The sequence below is a fragment of the Pseudophryne corroboree genome, chromosome 2 (assembly GCF_028390025.1).
Source record: "Pseudophryne corroboree isolate aPseCor3 chromosome 2, aPseCor3.hap2, whole genome shotgun sequence".
In the NCBI taxonomy this organism is placed as follows: Eukaryota; Metazoa; Chordata; class Amphibia; order Anura; family Myobatrachidae; genus Pseudophryne; species Pseudophryne corroboree.
Genome location: NC_086445.1, coordinates 1009961865 through 1009989120, shown reverse-complemented (window position 1 = coordinate 1009989120; position 27256 = coordinate 1009961865). Strand labels below are relative to the sequence as shown.

The window sequence follows — 27256 nt, the reverse complement described above, 5'->3', positions numbered from 1 at the left end:
AACAACGAAAGAAGCCACACCAGCTTTCCCTGAAATCACTATTAGGGGGCCACCACATCTACCTATGAAACGCAAAATATCACATTATTTTGGACCTTCAGAAATTACATCTCTGGATACAACTTTATTGCGGATGACAGCTTTATAAAAGCTGTCTTGCCACATATCAGGATTTACGACAGTTATTGATTGCTACGTTACGTTGATTTACCTTCAACCCTGATTGCTGTATGATTTAGCGAGGGGTATTATGTCATGAAAATTACAAAAGTCAATCAAGAATGAATTACTGTATGTGGTCAAAAAAATTCTACTGCATTGATGAATACTCTTCTGCTAATAAGATGCATCAGTATTATCTTACATGGCCAAAACAAATCCTGTAATTAAAGTCTGGTCAGAGCTCATGGAATGATGTCTGTGTATAAAAATTTGGTATATGAGTTTAATGTGTTGCATAAAAATGCCATTGTTGCATTCATTAGTGATGGTCCAAATGTGATGGAACAAGTTGGAAAGCTTTTAGAAACCGTACACCAGTTTTGCCTAGTGCATGGCCTTCACCAGTTTGCAATGTTCTCTACACAAAGGGTGCTACTGAACATTCACCATCTACAAAGCCCTCTTCTCCTATAACAATGTCAGTCCACCTCTTGTATTGGCGTCAACAATGATGATGGACCATCATGTAACTGTGCCTAATATAGGCGACGATGATGGTGTTGAGTCTGACACAAATGAAAATGATATTGCAGCTGAAGACATGGGCATGGACTTAACCTTACTTCCAGCCTCAAATGGAAATAATGTCTTTGACCTATCTAGTGAGCAAAACAAATTACAAAAAGGTTCAGAAAATTGCTCTTATGTTCAAAAGGTCTCCCGAGAAAAATTATGTAATTCCATACCTCCCACCTTTTCTCTAGTCTAGACCCTTGCATGTAACTGAAATTAAGATGCACAGACTTGGATCAAGAGGGCATGCCCAGTGGGAAATGCTTCACCTGTGAGCTACACCCTTTGTTGTCGTGTTGGGGGCATGCCAAGTGCTCCGGGAGCTGCTTGGGATACCCTCAGTCACTACCAGATCACAGCAAGCATCTATTCCCCACATGCTCTGCTAAGCAGAACAGCGGGCAAGAGGAGGCCTCAACCTCTGCCTCCACAGTTGGACACTGTGGCCCGTGAGTGAAACAGCTGGACAGTATCCAAAAACAGGGACTGTTCTGCCAAAATTGGGAAAGTTGGGATCTATGCTAATTTTTAAAAAATATGTCAAAGACGAGAAAGGTAAAGAATTAAGAGGATTGTACTGACTACAATAAAAGTAAAAACATTCTGTTGACAGAACACAAATTTGTGCATGGCAAAAGCCGTTCTTACATTTCTCCTGTTTCAAATTTAAAAAATGTTTTTATCTACTGCCGCAAATAAAATGTTTCATGCCTTAAATTATCAAATAGGCTAAAGGTGCAAAGAAGGCATGTAGGCTATTCAATATGGTCAAACAATAATAAATAAGCAAATAAAAAATTGTTGAGAGGCTAGAAATACGCACAAAGGAGCCAGACACAAACTCCTTAGGGAATCAGGGGGGAGAACAGCAATAAAGACCCCAGGATGAGTCTGACCAGCTCCAGACACAGACGTTGCTCTACTTTAAAGCAAATATTTGGACTTGAAATTGAAAAGCTGAAGCTACAATATTAGGGGAAGGAGGAAACTGAAGCCACCATTTGGAACTGGTATTCCAGTACCTACTGTCTATTCCCCCCACAAGTGTAGGGCCTGGAAGTACTGTCTGCAGCATGGTATACTGGGGAAAAAAGTCTAAGTCGATTTGGCAATGACATTCTGGATGCCCTGTTTTTGTGTTAGGTTGTACAATCAGCAGATCAAAAACAAGTAAAATAAAAAAATATAAAATATATTATATATAGATTATCTCATTAGTCAACTAAGGTCCAACTTCCAGCATTGAGAAGAGGACGCAGTAGAAGGACAAATGAAGGTCATATTGACTCAAGAAAGAGTCTACACTTATAAAGCTATTAATAAAAGCTAATTATTTTATAATAATTACCTTTAGCAAATGGCATTGTCCTCCACCTTTAATTTTCTTTTTTTTTACAATGGCATTCAAGTGTTTAGTTATGTATTTATAAAACAATATCTATTGAAAAAAATGATCTATTGAAAACTATCAATTTTCATTTTAGATACAAACTCTTAAGGGCCCCATACACTACAGCCATATGTCTGAGGCTGAAGTCGGAGGCGATTTCCCTTGAACTCTCCGGGTTACGGTCATTAGGTCGACCACTGAAGGTCGACAATGTCATTAGGTCGACATGAACGTTAGGTAGACATGTACTAGGTTGACAGGACAAAAGGTCGACATGAGTTTTTCACATTTATTTCTTTTCATTTTTTGGATTTTTTCATACTTAACGATCCACGTGGACTACGATTGGAACGGTAACCTGTGCTGAGCGCAGCGGTAGCGGAGCGAGGCACCTTGCCCAAAGCATGGCAAGTGAAGCGAGCCATGAGAGGGGACACGGTGCACTAATATGGGTTCCCGGTCACTGTACGGAGAAAACGACACCAAAAACAGTCAAAAACCTCATGTTGACTTTTTGACCTGTTGACCTAGTACATGTCGACCTAACGCCCATGTAAACCTAATACATGTTGACCTAATGGCAATGTCGACCTTCAGTGGTCAACCTAATGAGTGTCGACCTAAGTTGGGTCAACCCAACCACCCATACCCAACTGATTCCATTAGATTCCATACGATTTGGTACATTTTGCATGCGATCCCAGCCATGCCTGCGGGAACCGACATATCACGAGTGCAGCACTAACGATCTAGGGGAGCTGATCCGACCCTCACGGGAACGTGCATCGGATCAGAGCGGAAACATATCCAAAATGCCCGATTTCACCGATATATCATCCCGAATGCCCGAAATGGGATGAAATCGGGCATTATCGTTCTAGTGTATGGGGCCCTTAAGAGTATATGTTTATTATTTTATTAGTATTTTATTGCTGGCATCCGCTCTCTAGGTCGACCACACTTAGGTCGACAGTGTCTAGGTCGACTACTATAGGTCAACAGTAAGTAGGTTGACATGGTTTCTAGTTCGACATGTTCTAGGTCGACATGAGTTTTTCACTTTTTTTTCCTTCATTTTTTGAACTTTTACATACTTTACGATCCACATGGACTACAATTGGGAACGGTAACCTAGAAATCATGTCGGCCTATAGTGGTCGACCTAGACACTGTCGACCTAAGTGTGGCCGACCTTGCATACCACACCCTTTATTGCTACACAGTATGCAATATTTATTATTTTGTCGTGCAGAACAACGTTTACACAGTTTGAAAAAATTTAGTTGTCAAGTTTGTTCTTCGTACTCTTGTTATGGACTAATTAAAACATTAAACAGTCATTTGTAAAACATTTCTTTGGTTTTCTTACTAATTTTTATGTTAATTCCATTCCTGAGATACAGATGTAGCCACCTTTATCTTGACTGTTTCTCCGCCGAGACGGGCGTTTAGTCACGCTAATGCGATAGCTGAGTTTCATCACAGGCAGGCGCGTTGAGGCGATCTAGATACTCATCATGCATTACACATCTCCACCACTGTGTCGCTAATGCTCCACTAATCCAGTACTTTCGATCGTACAGTATAGCGGCGGATTGATCTACAGCTCTGGCAATACTGTAGGCGTAACGGGAGGCGGTGGAAAAAGTATGGAGTACTGTACAGTATGTGTATGGAGACGCAACTACAGTAATTGTGTAAAAGGAAGAATGTACAGTACAATGTATAAACACCGTGCTTTTAAAATATATGAGCGTCTGAGTTCGCTAATGCATAATGGGAATGGAGGACTAGCCGGAGGCGGAGGAAAACACCGTGCTTTACAAATGCGAGCGTCCGAGTCCTCTAAGGCATAAACCAACAGCAATGGGGCGGGGGCCGGCCGCTGTTTGCAGTACTTTCACACATGAAATTGGAAATCTCTCATGAGGCGTCGTGGGCTAGGGGTGAAGGCTCCCACCTCCCTCGCTGGGGGTCCAGGGTTCGAGACCTGATGTGCTTTCTTTCTTTCTTTTTTTTTTTTTTTTTCTGTAATAATGCACTGTATTATTTTATTTACACTGTAAGACAGTCAATGGAAGGATGCACACAGATTTCACATAAATCAAAGTACATCTGCAGGAGCGATTCTTTACGCTAAATGCACCTAAACAGCGGGAATGAAATGAGTGTATTCTGACGCTACCAACTGAGCAAAACAGTACTGTAGATCTTCAGCGTTTGTGTATTGCACAGGACCTGAATTTCCTCCCTGTGCAGGCCCCCAGGGGGGAAGGGCGATGGGGGTAGGGGGGAGACGATGGAAAATACTGTGCCTTTGAAATGCAATTACATGAGCGTCCGAGTACACTACGGCATACTGTAAACCAACACCAATGGGAAGGAAGTGCCAACCTTATTTTTAATGTGTTCCCGTGACATTCACTTTAAAAAAAAAAAATTTCTCTCCAATACAGTACATCCAATGGAAGGATGCACACAGGTTTCACATACTGTACATTAAATCAAAGTACATCTGCAGGAGCGATTCTTTACGCTAAATGCAACCTACAGTACAGTACTGTAAGTGAGCAAAACAGTACTACAGTGGGCGTTTGTGTATTGCACATGACCAGCATTTGCATTCCCTCCCTGTCTACTGCATGATCTGTGCAGGCTCCCATGGGGGAAGGGCAGCAGGCTAGCCGGAGGCGGAGGAAAACACCGTGCTTTACAAATGCGAGCGTCCGAGTCCTCTAAGGCATAAATCCTGTAAATCCTGAGATTGATTCCTGGTAATCCCAGATTACAAAATGATTTCGGGATTGGAAACTCTAGTGCTGTACTTTGTAACTGCTTTGCTGCTCTGTCTATAAACTTGATCAAACACTCTCTTCAGACCCCTGAATTGCTTTTTAAAACTCTTTACAAACATACAGTAGGACACTACACCGCCCAACATGCCCATAATATAATTCTATTATACTCTATACAAACATTGGACACTACACCCAACATGACCTGACCACTGGACATGACCATAATACATCTATTACACCCCACAGAGACATAGGACACTACACCCCCAACATGACCTGACAACTGGACATGATCATAATACATCTATTACACCCCACAGAGACATAGGACACTACACCCCCAACATGACCTGACCACTGGCCATGACCATAATACATCTATTACACCCTATACAGACATAGGACACTACACCCCCAACGTGACCTGACCACTGGACAGGACTATAATACATCTATTACACCCTATACAGACATAGGACACTACACCCCAACATGACCTGACCACTGGACATGACCATAATACATCTATTACACTCCACAGAGACATAGGACACTACACCCCCAACATGACCTGCCCACTGGCCATGACCATAATACATCTATTATACTCTATACAGACATAGGACACTACACCCCCAACATGACCTGACCACTGGCCATGACCATAATACATCTATTACACCCTATACAGACATAGGACACTACACCCCCAACGTGACCTGACCACTAGCCATGACCATAATACATCTATTACACCCTATACAGACATAGGACACTACACCCCAACATCACCTGACCACTGGACATAATCATAATACATCTATTACACCCTATACAGACATAGGACACTACACCCCAACAAGACCTGACCACTGGTCATGATCATACTACATCTATTACACCTTATACAGACATAGGACACTACACCCCCAACATGACCTGACCTCTGGTCATGACCATAATACATCTATTACACCCTATACAGACATAGGATACTACACCCCAACATGACCTGACCACTGGATATGACCATAATACATCTATTACACCCTATACAGACATAGGACACTACACCCCCAACATGACCTGACCACCGGACATGACCATAATACATCTATTACACCCTATACAGACATAGGACACTACACCCCAACATGACCTGACCACTGGATATGACCATAATACATCTATTATACCCTATACAGACATAGGACACTACACCCCCAACATGACCTGACCTCTGGCCATGACCATAATACATCTATTACACGCTATACAGACATAGGACACTGCACCCCCAACATGACCTGACTACTGGCCATGACCATAATACATCTATTACACCCTTTACAGACATAGGACACTACACCTCCAACATGACCTGACCATTGGCCATGACCATAATACATATATTACACCCTATACAGACATAGGACACTACACCCCAACATGACCTGACCACTGGACATCTATTACACACTATACAGACATAGGACACTACACCTCCAACATGACCTGACCAGCGGACATGATCATAATACATCTATTACACCCTATACAGACATAGGACACTACACCCCCAACATGACCTGACCACCGGACATGACCATAATACATCTATTACACCCTATACAGACATAGGACACTACACCCCCAACATGACCTGACCACCGGACATGACCATAATACATCTATTACACCCTATACAGACATAGGACACTACACCCCAACATGAACTGACCACTGGCCATGACCATAATACATCTATTACACCCTATACAGACATAGGACACTACACCCCAACATGACCTGACCACTGAACATGACCATAATACATCTATTACACCCTATACAGACATAGGACACTACACCCCCAACATGACCTGACCACTGGACATGACCATAATACATCTATTACACACTATACAGACATAGGACACTACACCTCCAACATGACCTGACCACTGGCCATGACCATAATACATCTATTACACCCTATACAGACATAGGACACTACACCCCCAACATGATCTGACCACTGGACATGACCATAATACATCTATTACACACTATACAGACATAGGACACTACACCTTCAACATGACCTGACCACTGGACATGACCATAATACATCTATTACACCCTATACAGACAAAGGACACTACACCCCAACATGACCTGACCACTGGACATGACCATAATACATCTATTACACCCTATACAGACATAGGACACTACACCCCAACATGACCTGACCACTGGACATGACCATAATACATCTATTACACCCTATACAGACATAGGACACTACACCTCCAACATGACCTGACCACTGGCCATGACCATAATACATCTATTAACCCTATACAGACATAGGACACTACACCCCAACATGACCTGACCACCGGACATGACCATAATACACCTATTACACCCTATACAGACATAGGACACTACACCCCCCAACGTGACCTGACCACTGGCCATGACCATAATACATCTATTACACCCTACACAGACATAGGACACTACACCACAACATGACCTGACCACTGGACATAATCATTATACATCTATTACACCCTATACAGACATTGGACACTCCACCCCAACATGACCTGACCACTGGTCATGATCATACTACATCTATTACACCTTATACAGACATAGGACACTACACCACCAACATGACCTGACCTCTGATCATGACCATAATACATCTATTACACCCTATACAGACATAGGACACTACAAGCCAACATGACCTGACCACTGGATATGACCATAATACATCTATTACACCCTATACAGACATAGGACACTACACCCCCAACATGACCTGACCACTGGATATGACCATAATACATCTATTATACCATATACAGACATAGGACACTACACCCCAACATGACCTGACCACTGGACATGACCATAATACATGTATTACACACTATACAGACATAGGACACTACACCCCCAACATGACCTGACCACTGGACATGATCATAATACATCTATTACACCCTATACAGACATAGGACACTACACCCCCAACATGACCTGACCACCGGACATGACCATAATACATCTATTACACCCAATACAGACATAGGACACTACACCCCCAACATGACCTGACCACCGGACATGACCATAATACATCTATTACACCCTATACAGACATAGGACACTACACCCCAACATGAACTGACCACTGGCCATGACCATAACACATCTATTACACCCTATACAGACATAGGACACTACACCCCAACATGAACTGACCACTGGCCATGACCATAACACATCTATTACACCCTATACAGACATAGGACACTACACCCCAACATGACCTGACCACTGGACATGACCATATTACATCTATTACACCCTATACAGACATAGGACACTACACCCCCAACATGACCTGACCACTGGACATGACCATAATACATCTATTACACCCTATACAGACATAGGACACTACACCCCAACATGACCTGACCACTGGACATGACCATAATACATCTATTACACCCTATACAGACATAGGACACTACACCCCCAACATGACCTGACCACCGGACATGACCATAATACATCTATTACACCCTATACAGACATAGGACACTACACCCCAACATGACCTGACCACTGGATAAGACCATAATACATCTATTATACCCTATACGGACATAGGACACTACACCCCAACATGACCTGACCACTGGACATGACCATAATACATCTATTACACACTATACAGACATAGGACACTACACCCCCAACATGACCTGACCACTGGACATGATCATAATACATCTATTACACCCTATACAGACATAGGACTCTACACCCCCAACATGACCTGACCACCGGACATGACCATAATACATCTATTACACCCAATACAGACATAGGACTCTACACCCCCAACATGACCTGACCACCGGACATGACCATAATACATCTATTACACCCAATACAGACATAGGACTCTACACCCCCAACATGACCTGACCACCGGACATGACCATAATACATCTATTACACCCTATACAGACATAGGACACTACACCCCAACATGAACTGACCACTGGCCATGACCATAATACATCTATTACACCCTATACAGACATAGGACACTACACCCCAACATGACCTGACCACTGGACATGACCATATTACATCTATTACACCCTATACAGACATAGGACACTACACCCCCAACATGACCTGACCACTGGACATGACCATAATACATCTATTACACACTATACAGACATAGGACACTACACCTCCAACATGACCTGACCACTGGACATGATCATAATACATCTATTACACCCTATACAGACATAGGACACTACACCCCAACATGACCTGACCACTGGACATGACCATAATACATCTATTACACCCTATACAGACATAGGACACTACACCCCCAACATGACCTGACCACTGGACATGACCATAATACATCTTTTATACTCTATACAGACATAGGACACTACACCTCCAACATGACCTGACCACTGGCCATGACCATAATACATCTATTACACCCTATACAGACATAGGACACTACACCCGCAACATGACCTGACAACTGGACATGACCATAATACATCTATTACACCCTATACAGACATAGGACACTACACCCCCAACATGACCTGACCACTGGACATGACCATAATACATCTATTACACCCTATACAGACATAGGACACTACACCCCCAACATGACCTGACCACTGGACATGACCATAATACATCTATTACACCTTATGCAGACATAGGACACTACACTCCCAACATTACCTGACCACTGGACATGGCCATAATACATCTATTACACCCTATACAGACATAGGACACTACACTCCCAACATGACCTGACCACTGGCCATGACCATAATACATCTATTACACCCTATACAGACATAGGACACTACTCACCCAACATGACCTGACCACTGGACATGACCATAATACATCTATTACACCCTATACAGACAAAGGACATTACACCCCCAACATGACCTGACCACTGGCCATGACCATAATGCATATATTACACCCTATGCAGACATAGGACACTACACCCCCAACATGACCTGACCACTGGCCATGACCATAATACATCTATTACACCCTATACAGACATAGGACACTACACCCCCAACATGACCTGACCATTGGACATGACCATAATACATCTATTACACCCTATACAGACATAGGACACTACACCCCCAACATGACCTGACCACTGGACATGATCATAATACATCTATTACACCCTATACAGACATAGGACACTACACCCCCAACATGACCTGACCACTGGACATGACCATAATACATCTATTACACCCTATACAGACATAGGACACTACACCCCCAACATGACCTGACCACTGGACATGACCATAATACATCTATTACACCCTATACAGACATAGGACACTACACCCCCAACATGACCTGACCACTGGACATGACCATAATACATCTATTACACCCTATACAGACATAGGACACTAGACCCCAACATGACCTGACCACTGGCCATGACCATAATTTATCCATTACACCCTATATAGACATAGGAAACTACACCCCAACATGACCTGACCACCGGACATGACCATAATACATCTATTACACCCTATACAGACATAGGACACTACACCCCCAACATGACCTGACCACTGGACATGATCATAATACATCTATTACACCCTATACAGACATAGGACACTACACCCCCAACATGACCTGACCACTGGACATGACCATAATACATCTATTACACCCTATACAGACATAGGACACTACACCCCCAACATGACCTGACCACTGGACATGACCATAATACATCTATTACACCCTATACAGACATAGGACACTACACCCCAACATGACCTGACCACCGGACATGACCATAATACATATATTACACCCTATACAGACATAGGACACTACACCCCAACATGACCTGACCACCGGACATGACCATAATACATCTATTACACCCTATACAGACATAGGACACTACACCCCCAACATGACCTGACCACTGGATATGATCATAATACATCTATTACACCCTATACAGACATAGGACACTACACCCCAACATGACCTGACCCCTGGCCATGACCATAATACATCTTTTACACCCTATAAAGACATAGGACACTACACCCCAACATGACCTGACCCCTGGCCATGACCATAATACATCTATTACACCCTATACAGACATAGGACACTACACCTCCAACATGACCTGACCACTGGCCATGACCATAATACATCCATTACACTCTATACAGACATAGGACACTACACCCCAACATGACCTGACCACTGGACATGACCATATTACATCTATTATACCCTATACAGACATAGGACACTACACCCCCAACATGACCTGACCACTGGACATGACCATAATACATCTATTACACCCTATACAGACATAGGACACTACACCCCAACATGACCTGACCACTGGACATGATCATAATACATCTATTACACCCTATAAAGACATAGGACACTACACCCCAACATGACCTGACTACCATACATGACCCTAATACAATCTTTGTTTCTACCAAAATTATTATGAAGCATCCAAGATAAAACTGACACTGACATTTCTAGGGAGAAATCAGTGAATTCTGTGAATCTGCCACATTCTCTGGTAATCTGGTATTGTTACAAGGAAGTAAGACAATGCGCATGATATTAGAGTATGAATTGTGTCACGGCAGCTTTGTACATGAATTGTGCGAGTAGTTATAGAGTATCACCAGGAATGCCTCACTGTCCCCACCCTTTAGTCGGCCATGGAGGGAAGACCCTGCAAGATATAACACTTGCCCCAAATGGGTTATTAAGGGGTCTATTTACTAAGCGTTGGATGGAGATAAAGTACCAGCCAATCAGCTTCCTAACTGCCATGTCACAGACTAAGACTGGGTTTGAAAAATTACAGTTAGGAGCTGATTGGCTGGTACTTTATCTCCTCCCACTTTATCTCTCTCCAAGGCTTAGTAAATAGACCCCCTAACCCTAAGCCCCTTTGCTGCCAAGTCGCAATAAAACGAAATGTCTTTTTTTTATGAAACAGTTCTATAATATTGTTTTTCACACAATAGTAGATGGACGCAAACACAGCGCAGTCTTACCATTCCCATCTGATTTCTTGTCCTTTGCACTTGCTGCTCCAGAACTTTGTCTCTAGAATAAAAACAGAAAATAATGATATAGATTGTATAAATTACTAATTTGGCAACAAAACTGTAAAACTGTATAAAGACAAAGGGGTTTATTCATGAAGCAGTGACAAGAGCGGAGAAGTAAGCCAGTGGAGAAGTTGCCCATGGCAACCAATCAGCTGCTCTGTATAATTTTATAGTATGCAAATTATAATTGTTACGTCAATGCTGATTGGTTGCCATGGGCAACTTCTCCACTGGCTCACTTCTCCACTCTTTTCATTGCTTCATGAATAGACTCAAAAATTAGCAAAAACACAACAGTTCAAAAAATACCTAATTTTCAACTTCATTGCAATATGTAACAAGTAAAAGCAAACACCCCATCTCTCTCTCTCATATATCTCTCTCATATCTATCTATCTATCTATCTATCTATCTATCTATCTATCTATCTATCTATCTATCTATCTATCTATCTATCTATCTATCTATCTATTTCCTAGCAAATGAAAGTTTGGAGAACTGATTCCACGCAACATTTTTTTATGCAAAAAGTTTTATAATAATGTTTGTATATAAAGAGTGCAATAGACCAACGGAGGTTCAGATGAGAATTTTAGCTAACCTGAGCCCCCATTGCACAAACTTTTTCAACACTGAGTCATTTATAATTATCTACAGTATCTCCAAGAATATCCCATGTTCACTTGTACAATCTCACTTTATCTGTCATCAACATTATACTTCCGTTGCTGAATTAGAATACACATTATGGGTAATTTTAGTACCCTGGGCTCAAAATGCCTCCGTTACAGTCAGCGTCTGGTAGTGCTGAATCTGCTTGATGACTGATATTTGGGATGCAGTCAAAATACCGGCCGTGGGAAGCGATGTAATGCGTAATGCCAAACTCCATGTATTTCTGAATTTATTTTGATTTTATAGTCCAGCACTTTTATTAATTATCATAGTGCCCCCACTGTGTCTATATTAATACAGGATATTCATACAGAAATTTTGTGAACAATTTCGAAATTTGATCACATTGGGGTATATTTACTAAAAATCGTATTTTCCCGCTTGAGGTCAAAGTTCAATCACGAATGACATCGAAAGTGTAAATTTGCAACTTTTTGAATTTAGTACGACTAATTTACTAAGCTGCCGTATTCTGCATTTTCGGTTTTACCGATGTCGATGTCATTCGTTTTTTTTGGCAGTGTTTTACGTGAGTGACTTGTAAAACACTGCCGACTTTAATACAATGAATCTCGGCCGGATCTGAGAGATCCGTGCTGGGCTTCATTGTGCACCTTTTAAAAAAATAAAATCAGTGTTAAAATAAAAAAAAAAATTGCGTGGGGTCCCCCTCCTAAGCCAAACCAGCCTCGGGCTCTTTGAGCCGGTCCTGGTTGCAAAAATATGGGGGGGGAAATGATAGGGGTTCCCCCATATTTAAACAACCAGCACTGGGCTCTGCGCCTGGTCCTGGTTCCAAAAATACGGGGGACAAAAAGCGTAGGGGTCCACCGTATTTCTGAAACCAGCACCGGGCTCCACTAGCCAGATACATAATGCAACAGCCGGGGGACTCTTTTATATAGGTCCCGGCGGCACTGGCATTACATAACCAACTAGTCACCCCTGGCCGGGGTACCCTGGAGAAGTGGGGACCCCTTCAATTAAGGGGTCCCCCCCTCCAGCCACCCAAGGACCAGGGGTGAAGCCCGAGGCTGTCCCCCCCCCCATCCAAGGGCTGCGGATGGGAGGCTGATAGCCGTTTTGTAAAAAAATGAATATTGTTTTTAGTAGCAGTACTACAAGTCCCAGCAAGCCTCCCCCGCAAGCTGGTACTTGGAGAACCACAAGTACCAGCATGCCGAGGAAAACCGGGCCCGCTGGTACCTGTAGTACTACTACTAAAAAAATACCCCAATAAAGACATTACACACACACCTTGAAAGTATAACTTTAATGCATACATCCACACCTCCATATACACATACTTACCTTATGTTCACACGAGGGTCGGTCCTCTTCTCCATGTAGAATCCATGGTGTACCTGTTGAAAAAATTATACTCACAAAATCCAGTGTAGATGGCTCCTCTTGTAATCCATTTGTAATCCAGGTACTTGTCAAAATAAAAAAACGGACACCCGACCTCGCACTGAAAGGGGCCCCATGTTTTCACATGATACCCCTTTCCCCGAATGCCAGGAACCCCCTCTGACTTATGTCTAAGACGGTTCCATCAGCCAATCAGGGAGCGCCACGTTGTGGCACCCTCCTGATTGGCTGTGTGCTCCTGTACTGTATGACAGGCAGCACACAGCAGTGTTACAATGTAGTGCCTATGCGCTCCATTATAACCAATGGTGGGAACTTTGTGGTCAGCGGTTGACCGAAAGTAACCTCACCGCTGACCACAAAGTTCCCACCATTGGTTACAATGAAGCGCATAGGCGCTACATTGTAACATTGCCGTGTGCTGCCTGTCATACAGTACAGGAGCACACAGCCAATCAGGAGGGTGCCACAATGTGGCGCTCCCTGATTGGCTGATGGAACCCTCTTAGACATAAGTCAGAGGGGGTTCCTGGCATTCGGGGAAAGGGGTCCCATATGAAAACATGGGGCCCCTTTCAGTGCTTGGTCGGGTGTCCGTTTTTTTATTTTGACAAGTACCTGGATTACAAATGGATTACAAGAAGAAGAGCCTTCTACACTGGATTTTGTGAGTATAATTTTTTCCACAGGTACACCATGGATTCTACATGGAGAAGAGGACCGACCCTCGTGTGAACATAGGTAAGTATGTGTATATGGAGGTGTGGATGTATGCATTAAAGTTATACTTTCAAGGTGTGTGTCTTATGTTTTTATTGGGGTATTTTTTTAGTAGTAGTACTACAGGTACCAGCGGGCCCGGTTTTCCTCCGCATGCTGGTACTTGTGGTTCTCCAAGTACCAGCTTGCGGGGGAGGCTTGCTGGGACTTGTAGTACTGCTACTAAAAACAATACTCATTTTTTAACAAAACGGCTATCAGCCTCCCATCCGCAGCCCTTGGATGGGGGGGGGGACAGCCTCGGGCTTCACCCCTGGTCCTAGGGTGGCTGGAGGGGGGGACCCCTTGATTGAAGGGGTCCCCACTCCTCCAGGGTACCCCGGCCAGGGGTGACTAGTTGGTTATGTAATGCCAGGGCCGCCGGGACCTATATAAAAGAGTCCCCCGGCTTTGGCATTATGTATCTGGCTAGTGGAGCCCGGTGCTGGTTTCAGAAATACGGGGGACCCCTACGCTTTTTGTCCCCCGTATTTTTGGAACCAGGACCAGGCGCAGAGCCCAGTGCTGGTTGTTTAAATATGGGGGAACCTCTATCATTTCCCCCCCCATATTTTTGCAACCAGGACCGGCTCAAAGAGCCCGAGGCTGGTTTTGCTTAGGAGGGGGGACCCCACGCAATTTTTTATCGAAAAATAAACACTTTCCCATCCCCTTCCCACTGATAAACATGCACGGATCTCATGGATCCGTGCATGCCTATCCAAACACGGGATAAAAAAGCAGGTCTATTTTTTTTTTAGCACTTTTTCACGAATTGTGGCCCTCATTCCGAGTTGTTCGCTCGCAAGTGAATTTTAGCAGATTTGCTCATGTTAAGCCGCCGCCTACTGGGAGTGAATCTTAGCATCTTAAAATTGCGAACGATGTATTCGCAATATTGCAATTACACACCTCGTAGCAGTTTCTGAGTAGCTCCAGACTTACTCGGCATCTGCGATCATTTCACTGCTTGTCGTTCCTGGTTTGACGTCACAAACACACCCAGCGTTCGGCCAGACACTCCTCCGTTTCTCCGGCCACTCCTGCGTTTTTTCCGGAAACGGTAGCGTTTTTTCCCACACGCCCAGAAAACGGCCTGTTTCCGCCCAGTAACACCCATTTCCTGTCAATCACATTACGATCGCCAGAACGATGAAAATGCCGTGAGTAAAATTCCTAACTGCATAGCAAATTTACTTGGCGCAGTCGCAGTGCGGACATTGCTCATGCGCATTAAGCGGAAAATCGCTGCGATGCGAAGATTTTTACCGAGCGAACAACTCGGAATGAGGGCCTGTATTTCAGCACGGCAGTGTTTGGCTATTGTCGGCAGTGTTTGTGATTTGCACTTTATAGTAAATTACCGATATCTACCAAATTGCAGGCGTATTTGATCGATGGTATATTGATTCGTGATTTTTTCCTAGGACTTCCAAAATATTACAAATGCCCTCATCACTGCCGAGATTTTTGCTTAGTAAATTACCGAAATGACACTTTGAAGAAAAAACGGCATCTCGGTCAAAATCGGGACCTTAGTAAATATACCCCATTGTATCAGTTTCGATGATCACAAACACATTTTTGTTGCAATCACTAATTATCCCCGATACAAATTGTATTTAAAAATAGTATTGTCTTCAGAGTTCACCATTCGTGATCCAAGTTCTCCCTTCGCAATTAAACATGGTTAAGACTGTATGGATGGGATGTACTAAAGCTGAAAATGCAGCCAAAACCCTGAAAATCCAGTTTTCTGAGTTTTGGTCAGATTCTTGTATGTACCAAGCTCTAGAATGTGATATATTCCAGAGCTTGGCCTGGTGGTGTATGGCGTGCACCTCCCGCAATGGTGCCGGGCGGCACTCTGCGCGTGCCAGAAGGGCTCCCGGGCCGTAAACACGGAAGTCCTTCTATCGCAAAGGACAACTCTTGTCCGTAAAACTGTTCTTTGCAATTTGAATCACATTTCTAGGTGCAAACTGACATTATTAACGCCAGCATGTAAACGAAAAGTTGCGGGATGTTTCACATTGCGGATGCGATGCTTAGTACATCCCACCCCACGTATCTATTTAAGATCAAATGTCAAATTTTACATTTTGTACCAAACCAACAAAGCATTTTGCGAAAATGAAACCCTGACTGTGAGCCTAATTCAGACCTGATCGTAGATACGATCAGTCACACAGACATGTTGGGGGGATGCCCAGCACAGGGCTAGCCCGCCCCGCATGTCAGGCCCGACCCCCCCCCCCCCCTCCTGCACAAGTACAAAATCATCGCACAGCACGAGCTACTCATCGCTGTGAGAGTGACAGTGGCTGCGTGTGATGTCACGCAGCCGCCCCCGCCCCCCAAAGGTTCAGGCACGCCTGCGTTGGCCGGACCGCACCACCTAAACGGCAGCCATACGCCGCTGGACCGCCCCCTCCCGTCCAGCGACCGCCTCTGCCTGTCAATCAGGCAGAGGCGATCGCAGGGCTGAGACAGCCGTCGGCTGTCTGGCATGATCAGGTCTGAATTAGGCCCTGTGTGCACATCCCTGCTCAGAATCGACGTGATCAGGGCACCCCAGGGCACTGCCAGACAAGAGGGATCTGTGAGACTTGATAATACGTAGACATATTTCAGTACTGTAAGAGGAAACACGCACTGTAGTAAGTCTGTGGGAGGAATGCATTGTGTGTTCTGCAGTTTATATTAGGTCTGGAGGAAGGATGAAGGAATCCTCAGACTGCCATACGGGGGTGGAAGTCTGTGAATTCTCCTAGTGGCTGTTTCTAGCTGTGAGAAGAGACACTACCAATTACCGGAGCTGCAGAAGTGAGAGGTGTCCATGGGGTAACATTATGAAAGGATAAACAGTTTTGTTTGTGTGTAGGAGGAAGCTCCGTGTGTGTACTGCTCAGAGGCATATTAATGTTTAATAGGGTGATTTAACGCAGGTTGAGAACGTCCTTGAAAAAGCCCACACTTACACAGGCGGCTTTTTATTCATCGGTTTGTGACATGATGAGGTGACTGTTATAGAACAGACCTAGAACAGGAATGCAAATGTATTGGAACATATAGACAATTTACTCGTATGTTGTGCCATTTACAAGATGTTTGTGTGATCCATACAGTACTAGACAGTAAGACAGAACTGTAGAGGAATACTTACAGTATAGGGATCTATTTACTAAGCCTTGGATGGAGATAAGGTGAATGGAGATTAACCACTTAACTATTCTTTTTTTTTTTTTTTCTCCCAAAAACAGCCGAGAAATAAAAATTTTTGTAAATGAGTGAATTATGTGAAGAGCATCTATCTTATCCAAAAACATGTTATAAATATATTTATAAAGAAAAATATTCCCCCCCCCCCCACAAGCATCGGAACACCAGCTGGCGCTACCGGGAACATCTGGAACATCGCGACTTTCATTTTAATAGCCCAGACAGCCACCAGGTACACAGGGGGGACGGGTTCATTTACACTTACCTTGTGGCTGCTCTACCCTGCAGCCGCTGGGTGGGGGGGTTCTGCCACGCTGACCGATCGGCAACACGGCAAACACTGGGGAAGGGTGCAGGGAGGCAGGGGGACCTTCTGGTCCCTCTGAGAGCTGCACCTGTAGGAGGAACCGCTTCCCACGCTGTGTATCTGACTGGTCGCATCCTGCGACCAGGCAACTGATTAAGTACCAGACAATCAGCTCCTAACTGCCATGTCACAGCCTGAGTTTGAAAAATGACAGATGGGAGCTGGTTGGTTGGTACTTTATCTCTGTCCACTTTATCTCCATAAAAGGCTTAGTAAATAGACCCCATAGAGATGAAGTGCCGCACTACAGAGAGAGACCAGCCCCCCAGATTGTGGAATTTTACAGTGAATGGTGGGCCAATGATATTGCGATTCTTTGCACCCCTCCTCCCAGCACATGCCACCTGGACCTCCCCCTTCTGCATCTCTCAGGGGGCACAAATAGTCAAAAAGCCAAAACTAGTAGTGGGCATGCCCAATGGTATTAAAAGTGTGCGGTGGCAGTGGCGGATCCAGGGGGGGGGGGGGCACTCAGGCCCGTGCCCCCCCCTGTCATTTGTGGCCTCCGCCCCCCCCAGCGCCGGCGCCGCACAGGGAGATGACGGGCGCCAGTTGAGATTGTGTTACCAGCGGGCGCCCGTCTCCCTGCATAGCGGCAGCCGGAGGCAGGAGCTCAGTACTGAGCTCCGGCTTCCGGCGCTGTCACTGTGCGCCGTGCGCTATGGGAGAGACGTCAGTCATGACGTCTCTCTCATAGTGCTGACTGAGGAGCAGACGCCCAGGAAGGAGGAGGACTGCAGCGGTCTGGAAGCGGGAATGGGGCTTGATAAGTATGTTCTGTTTTCTCTTCCTCAGTGCAGCGGGGGCATCTACTGGGGACAAACTACGGGGGGGACATTACTGCTGAGGGGCATCAACAAGGCAACAAGGGCATTACTACTGGGGGCATTATTACTGGGGGAGAATCTACTGGGGGCATTAGTACTGGGGGCTTTACTACTGGGGGGGGCATCAACAAGGGGCATTACTAATGGGGGCATTACTACTGGGGGGCATCAACAAGGGGCATTACTACTGGGGGGGCATTACTACTGGGGGCAAACTACTGGGGGCATTACTGGGGGCATCTACTGGGGGCATTACTACTGGGGGGCATTACTACTGGGGGCATTATTACTGGGGGGCATCTACTGGGGGGTCATCTATTGGGGGCATTACTACTGGGGGACATTTTTACTGGGGGAATCTACTGGGGGCAAACTACTGGGGGACATTACTGGTGGCATCTACTGGGTGTATTACAACTGGGGGGGCATCTACTGGGAGCATTACTACTGGGGGACATTATTACTGGGGGCCAACTACAAAGGGGCTAACTACTGGGGGCAAACTACAGGAGGGCATTACTACTGGCGGCGTAACTACAGGGGCATTACTACTGGCGGCGTAACTAAAGGGGCATTACTACATGGGGGCTAAAATACAGGGGGGGCATAACTACAGGGGCCAAACTACTGGGGGATAACTACAGGGGCCAAACTACTGGGGGCATTACTACTGGGGGCTAAACTACAAGGGGGGCATAACTACAGGGGCTAAACTACAGAGGGGCATTACTACTGGTGGCTAAACTACAAGCAGGCAAACTACTGGGGGCATTACCACTGGGAGGCTAAACTAAAGGGGGGGAGGGATAAACTACTGGGGTCATAACTGCAGGGGTATTACCACTGGGGGCATAACTACTAGGGCGCTAAATGACTGAGGGCATTACTACAGGCAGCATTACTACTGGGGGCAATACGGGCATTGCATAAGGGGCACCACTACTATGGGGTCTATATAAGGGGCACTACCTGTACAGTGGACATTGCATAATGAGCGCTACAACTGTGGGCATTGTATAAGAAGCGCCACCTCACATGCACCGAAGCCGCACGCAAATGTACTTGCCCCTTCCATGGTGCCCCCCCTATCATTTTCTTCTGGATCCGCCCCTATGCGGTGGTGTATCCACGGGTAATGCATACCACTCCTATGGGTGGGATTGCCCTAAAAAGGGAAGGCCACTAGATACTGATTCCTAGCAACCAGCGACGTTCCCGGGTTTGATGGAAATGCTTTTTCCATTTGTTGCCGGGTTTGCGATGGCCACCATTGCATGCCTGTTTCCAATGGCTACCGGCGTCCCATTCTGCTGAGGACATCAGGAAGGAGTGGGCATACAGTAGGGCTCCTCTGCGCATGCAGAGTTTCAGGTTCTCCGCTGCATATGCGTGCTAGCAAACTATTGATGTTTGGACCAACAAAAGCTTAACATGCGATGGCTACATGCCAAACCGAGGCATCTTGTGATGTCATCAAGGCCACCACTTTACGGTGCCCCCTTGCAATGGTCAGCCCTAGCACTAAGCAGTTAGCTTCCCGACGAATGAGATCCCGGCGCTCAATTTACCGACACCGGGATCCCGAGTTAGGATAGGAACCCGTTGTCACTATACCGACACCGAACGAGATGCCGACGTCAAAATACTGACAGCTGGCATCCCAATCGTTCTGACAGCAGGAGGCGCTGGCCGTGGTGGGGGGGAGGTTAGGTTTAGGCTGCAGAAGGGGGGTTAGGGTTAGGCTGCAGCACCGGAAAGGTTAGGGTTAGGCACCGGAGAGGGAGGGTTAGGGTTAAGCACTGAGCAGGGGAGGTTAGGGTTAGGCACCTAGCGGGGAGGGTTAGGTTTAGGCAGCAGGGAAGGGAGGGTTAGTGTTAGACATCAAGTGGGGAGGGTTAGGGTTAGGCACCCACAAGGAAGGGTTAGGGTTAGGCACCACCCGGGAAGGTTAGGGTAGGGAAAAGATGAGGGTTAGGAGGCTTCCGGGGGGGCTTGTCGGGATTTTTATGGATAGGATGCCGCTGTCGGTACAATGAGCATTGGCATCCCGTCCATCGGTGAATCATACTGATCGCCGTAACTCCCAAGCCTAGAAGGTTGTGGCTCCAGGAGAATGCAGGCATTGCTGATTTTTCTAAATTTTTTGTCCCTATTTTTTTTTCTATATTCAGTCAGTACATTGCAAAACCGCTCTATGTCTGCCTCTAACATGACATTTCTCTCACCTCTTCTTATTTGCTGGCCTGTATATATTGATATTTATTGAAGTCTTGAGTTCATTTTAAAATGCACAGCAATAATGTAGCTGCGGAAACACGGCACGATGGAAAAGGTATTGCTGCGCGGTCCCCTGAGAGAGCGGAGGCTTAGATGAAGCCGCTCAGCAGCTGCTACATAACTGGAAAGTATTTTGGAATGTTAGAACGGTGCGCTGTGCGCAGCCACTGTTTAGCATTCAGGTCCTGACTGTTTTATATCTGTCAGAATCCGTTCTAAGCTCTGTATCTGCCTGAGAGAGCCGCAATGTACTAACAGCAGGAGAGAGCACTTGTAATTTTAATATGAAGTCGTGCTTCCTCAAGACTTCATTTCTCCAGCGGTGGTGAATCTCGCAGCAACCCTGCTGTTAGGCAATTTAGTATCGTGGTATATTTGAATAACTAGAGCGAGCAGGAACACACTATTTCATCATTTCATAAGAAAAAGTTTGACAGACAAAATTCTAAACGTCGTAAAGTTTTTGTTGCTGTACTGAAAGTCCATTGAAATGAATGGGCCATTGTGTGCTCAGAAATGCAGATCTTTGGCTGTATTTAGAGTTTGCCAAATCTATGCTGCCATTCCACCGATATCCATCAGCTTGGATATTGGTGCATTTGTACCAGACCTATAGCTGGCACAAGATAATCTTGCATACTCACAGCTCTGTTGTGCTTGTTATTCTGCCAACACGCCATGGCATGCGATTAGTTGCCATCCAATGACACCCACTGAGATGGTAATGCGCTCCTGTTCGCTTGCTACGTTTTTTTTTGCAGTCCTGCATAGTTTTTTTTTTTTCATATTTTTTGCATAGTTGCCGCCTACAGGGGGAGTGTATTTTAGCTTTGCAAGTGTGCGAACGCATGTGTAGCAGAGATGCACAAACAGATTTTGTGCAGTCTCTCCGCAGCACAGGACTTACTCAGCCGCTGCGAACACTTCAGCCTGTACGGGTCCGGAATTGATGTCAGGAACCCTCCCTGCAAACGCATGGACACGCCTACGTTTTTCCAAACACTCACAGAAAACGGTCAGTTGCCACCCACAAACGCCTTCTTCCTGTCAATCTCCTTGCGAACGCCCGTGCGAATGGATTCTTCATACAAACTCATTGTTGAGCGTCGATCCGCTTTGTACTCATGCGACGCGCCTGCGCATTGTGGTGCATACGCACGCGCAGTTTAGACCTTATCGCCTACTGTATGAAAAAGCAGCCTAATGATCAGGTCTGAATTACCCCCTGAGTTGCAAGTGGAGATGTGGCTGTGCATGACTCGCCTGTAGCTGCTCAAAATTGTTCACGTTCTGCTCGGACACATGCCCTGAGCGGAAAATCACTAGATCTGTCCGCAGTTTGGCCTCACATGCAACTCTTAATCAGGTCCAGTGTATTTCAAGTTTATTACAAGAAGTATTTATGTATTGCAGCTAAACTACATTTCTCATATGTGAGGCGGTCAGATTAGGGGTTCCCTTTTCTGGGGTAGATGGGCACCTCCAAACACACAGCAGCCAGGAAAACAGCACAACAGTCCAGGGTTTTTGTGCAATCTAGCCGTTGATAGTTTTATTGTGCAGTACATAAAGCAAAACATAAAAATAAATCATAGCTCTTCTGGGCACTAACTAAGCATAATACATTCCTTCTCTCAGGGTAGTATGACTTAATGTCCCTACCACAAACATAGGCATATGTACAGTACTTACAGTCAGTATATCACAGTGTCTCATCACAGGCCCGCTGCCTGTTTCCCCAGGCCAAACCCTGACACAGACCCTGAACCAAACCCTGACACAGCTTATATCTTTCTGGTGCAGCACTAATTAGCATGTCTCAGGCTGAAGGCCTGAAGACCAGAAATGGGCCTTGTGAGTAAAGCCCTTGCTTTTCTCTCACGTCCACAACCCCAGGACCCCTTATCGGACCTTTAGTAAAGGCTCAAACTCTAATCATGTCTATTTAGCAAAACAGACATTTCCGTGGGGTTTAAAATACATAGGTCAGAAACCTGGGACAAACATATCTCCCGTTTATCACTTTACCAGTGCTTCTATCGCACATAGATTTCAAGAAGAATACCCATGTATTTATTTTATGTACAAAGCATTTTCCATTCATTTTAATAGCCCATTCTTTTCAATGGGAGTTCGATATTACATGCTGTAAAGCACAGTGGAATGAATGAGAAAAAAGTCTATACTCTATACTGCTGCATGCAAACACATCCAGCACGTATCAACCGCAGGTTGAACACGTGAGCTTAGCATTTCTATGCATTTCCGTTAGACCATGGAAAGCCAAATCAGACAGGTATAATGCATGAGCCACATGCAGTCTGGTTGACCAATGAATGAATCAATATTTCAATGGCGTCATTCAGAGCCGGCCATAGGCATAGGCAAACTAGGCAATTGCCTAGGGCATTTGATATGCCTAGGGGCATCAGTAGCTATGTGGCATGCCTATATTCTGTGTGTAGCATTTCATATGCAGATACAGCCACAGTCTCACACAGTATATAGGCATGCTGCATATCATTTTAATCAGCAGAAGCTGCTTGTGCATCCTAGCCACATAGCAATGCAAATAAGCTGCATTTTCATGAAAAAAAGGTGTCAGACGTTAGCATTGAGGCAAGATTTATGAGGACACATCTGTATCCAAGCAGAGGCAGTGGTCACAGTGTTAGTGGAAGTGTGAGTGCTGTGTGCATGTGAGTGGGTTGGTTGTGCAGTAGTGTTCGGAATATATGTAAGGAGCATTATGCGTGTTATGTAAAAATGCGTTAATAATGTGCAACATATGTGTAAGGGGCACTATGTGTGTCATTATGTGTATAAGAGCATTAATAATGTGCAGCATATGTGTAACAGGGTACTACTGTATGTGTGTCATTATGTATATAGGGGCACTAATAATGTGCAGCAAATGTGTAGGGAGCACTGTGTGTGTCATTATGTGTATAAAGGCATTAATAATGTGTGGCATATGTGTAAGGGACATTATGTGTATAAGGGCATTAATAAAGGTTGTCATAATGTATAATGCGCATTATTTTTTACAAGGACATTAATCATGTGTCTCATATGTGTAAGGAGCATTACTGTGTGGAATTATGTGTATAAATGGATTACTAATGTGAGGAATTATGTGTATAAGGTGCTCTACTATGTGGTGTTGCGTATAGAAAGGGCACTACTGTGTCGTATAATACGATTAAAGAGCAATAGGGTGTGGTGTAATGTGAATAAAGAGCAATTAAGTGTGATGTAATGTGAATAAGGGGCTCTACTGTGAGGAGTAACGTTTATATGAAGCGCCTTGAGTCCTATTGGAGAAAGAGCGCTATATAAATAAAATTATTATTATTATTATTATTATTATAAGGTAAAGTGATACTACTGTGGGATGTAATATGAATTATGGACACTATCGCATGATCAAATGTGAATAAAGTTGCAGTGCTGTGTGGCGTAATTGGAACTGGGGTTACTATTGTGTGGCCATGCCCCTTGCCAGCAAAAACACACCCCTTTTTGGGCTGTGCGAACTGTTACTATTTAAAATATAAGGGGTACAAACACCAAAATAAGGACTGCTATGGGTGAGGGGTGATGGTGCTGGAAAAGAGGTGCAAGGTCAGAGGCGGAACCAGCGGTGGTGCTAGGGGGCACCAGTCAAAATCTTGCCTAGGGCATCATATTGGTTAGGGCCAGCTCTGGCGTCATTATCCCATCATATACTGTAGTATATTCAGGCTTCAGTAAATCACAGTATTTGGGCCAGTGCCACTTTAGGGAACTACCTAATTAGAAGCCTAAATAGTGGTCTGGACTGCTTTAGATACCTTTGTTTTCGGTTACCCTCCTTCTCTGATATCAACCGTCCAGTGATTTAACATTTGATTGCATCCTTCAGTTTTTTCAATCTCTATCATGTTAAAGGCATGAATGGAAAATGAATAGACACAGTTATATTACCTAGGAGATGTTTAAAAATTTATAAAGAGCGGAGAAGTGAGCAAGTGAGGAAGTTGCCCATAGTAAACTAATCAACTTCTATTGTTTTGTAGAATGTACTTGACAAATGCTAGTTAGAAGCTGATTGGTTTCCATGGGCATAAACAAAGCTGTTTTCAACAAAATATACCCTTCGGAAACAAATCACGATGGGTCTTCATCATGAATGGCGACTGTCAGTCAAGAGGCTAAGTGCAATTCAAAGTCCCTATGACTGCCGCATTGCGCATGCGGCAAGAAGTTGCCTATAGCAACCAATCAGCTGCTCTGTATAATTTTATAGTATGCAATTTAAAAATGTTACTTTAATGCTGATTGGTTGCCATGGGCAACTTCTCCACTTGCTCATTTCTCCACTCCTTTCACTGCTTAGCACTGTGCTTCTATCATGTACCATGGGCTTCTGATTGAGCGACTGATACATTTCTGTGGTTTGGATGGCACAGTCCTAAGCTGGTTCAAATCATTTCTCACAGGCAGGTCACAGAGAGTATCATCTGGATTATACTCATCACCACCAGTGCCATTGCCATGTGGTGTCCCACAAGGTTCTATACTATCCCCCATGCTTTTTGCAGTATACATGCTCCCATTGGGCGAAATAATCAGGCGCCATGGCCTGGTCTACCACTGCTATGCAGATGATACACAATTGTACTTGTCCTTTGCTCCGGGCACTGATAACCCAATAGCAACCCTAAATGGCTGTCTAGCTGAACTACAGGAGTGGATGAGCGCCAGCTGGCTACGACTGAACCCGGATAAAACAGAGGTCCTTATAATACGACCGCAACATCAAAGGACAGGACTGCAGCATAGCCAACCAACTGGACTTACACTCGGGGATTCAGAATTACAGACCAGTGATCGTGTGCGGAATCTTGGCGTTGTCCTGGATGGTGGCTTGACACTTAAACATCAGATATCAGCCACAATCAAATCCTCATTCTTTCACCTGAGGAACATAGCCAGAATCAAGCACTTAATTCCCTCAGATGATCTGCCAAAAGTCATACATGCATTTGTATCATCTCGATTAGACTACTGTAATGCCCTCTACCTTGGTCTACCAGCAAAAGAATTCCAACGCTTACAGCTGGTGCAAAACACAGCTGCCAGGCTGTTAACCAACCAGCCCCGTTCTAGCCACATAACACCCATCCTCTACTCCCTTCACTGGCTGCCTGTAAGATGGCGAATCATCTTCAAGATTGGCTTACTGAGTTTCAAAGCATTACATGACCAAGGCCCAAGGTACCTGAAACAGCTTCTGACCCCATACTGCCCCACTCGATTACTGCGATCTGTAGATGAAGGACTTTTAGCTGTACCTAGAATCTACCGTAATTCATCTGGGGGTCGAGCTTTTAGTCATGCGGCTCCGACTCTATGGAACTCACTTCCCCGCACAGTGCGAGAGGCCCCAACTATAGAATCCTTCAAAAGTAGACTCAAGACTTTCCTGTTTACTCAAGCATTTCCATAGTGTCCCTTTTAGTATCTTCGTGCTTCTGTATTTTATGAAAATGTACTTCATTATTTTCTGTATTATATCATGCTAT

General features: G+C 44.7%; 1 protein-coding gene across 1 annotated transcript in view; it reads right to left on the bottom strand.

Annotated features, from left to right (window-relative positions):
* Window positions 1–27256, bottom strand: part of PCP4 (Purkinje cell protein 4) — a 180814-nt gene that overhangs the window by 86313 nt on the left and 67245 nt on the right. The window contains exon 2 of the mRNA XM_063950514.1: window positions 12135–12186. Within this exon, the coding sequence (XP_063806584.1) occupies window positions 12135–12186 (52 nt within the window). The remainder of the gene's footprint in view (window positions 1–12134; window positions 12187–27256) is intronic.